The 562-nt window shown below is 40.2% G+C and overlaps 1 protein-coding gene across 3 annotated transcripts in view; it reads right to left on the bottom strand.

The window, feature by feature from the left end:
- Positions 1 to 562, bottom strand: part of Atp6v1c1 (ATPase H+ transporting V1 subunit C1) — a 42,128-nt gene that overhangs the window by 6,446 nt on the left and 35,120 nt on the right. For 2 of the 3 annotated variants that reach the window (XM_055626367.1, XM_055626364.1), the window contains one exon: positions 67 to 159. The exons of the other annotated variant lie outside the window; for it this stretch is intronic. In XM_055626367.1, coding sequence (XP_055482342.1) covers positions 67 to 159 — 93 coding nt within the window. The remainder of the gene's footprint in view (positions 1 to 66; positions 160 to 562) is intronic. 3 annotated transcript variants of the gene reach the window in all.

Raw genomic sequence — 562 nt, forward strand, 5'->3', positions numbered from 1 at the left:
TATATATATATATATATATATATATATATATATATATATATATATATATGAGACAGAAAGACTTACTTTTTTTCTCTGGCTTTGTGTCTGAAATCATCAACTGCTTTTCTAAACAAGGTGACGTTACAAAGATAACTGTCTTGGTCCTCTGAAAGAACACTAAAGGGAGAAAAGTCATTTTAAGTCCTATACTTACTGTGGAATTCACAAACAGAATGGGAAGGCACATGAAGTCTGTCCTCACTTCACCCACACGGCCTCCATCAGGGAAGACACCGGCTACTCATGATGGTCTCAGATTGGATGTCTTTGTTACTAGCTACCAAAATGGTCTGTTCATGAAGGGAAGCCACACTCTGAAGCATGCTGTTCCATTTCTAGCATCAGACTGGTTAGTCAGACTGTGTTTTGTCTCACTGACTACTCTCCCTCTTTCCAGCCCACCAGGATCTGCTCAGCTGCTTTGTACTGCTATCAGCTCAACTCACATCCCTTTTCCCATCAGACCCCCAATTCAGAATTTCTCAAGCAACGGCCTTAACAGCTCTAAATGAATACACTG

This window comes from Psammomys obesus, unplaced genomic scaffold (genome assembly GCF_907164565.1).
Source record: "Psammomys obesus unplaced genomic scaffold, mPsaObe1.curated_primary_1811, whole genome shotgun sequence".
Classification (NCBI taxonomy): domain Eukaryota; kingdom Metazoa; phylum Chordata; class Mammalia; order Rodentia; family Muridae; genus Psammomys; species Psammomys obesus.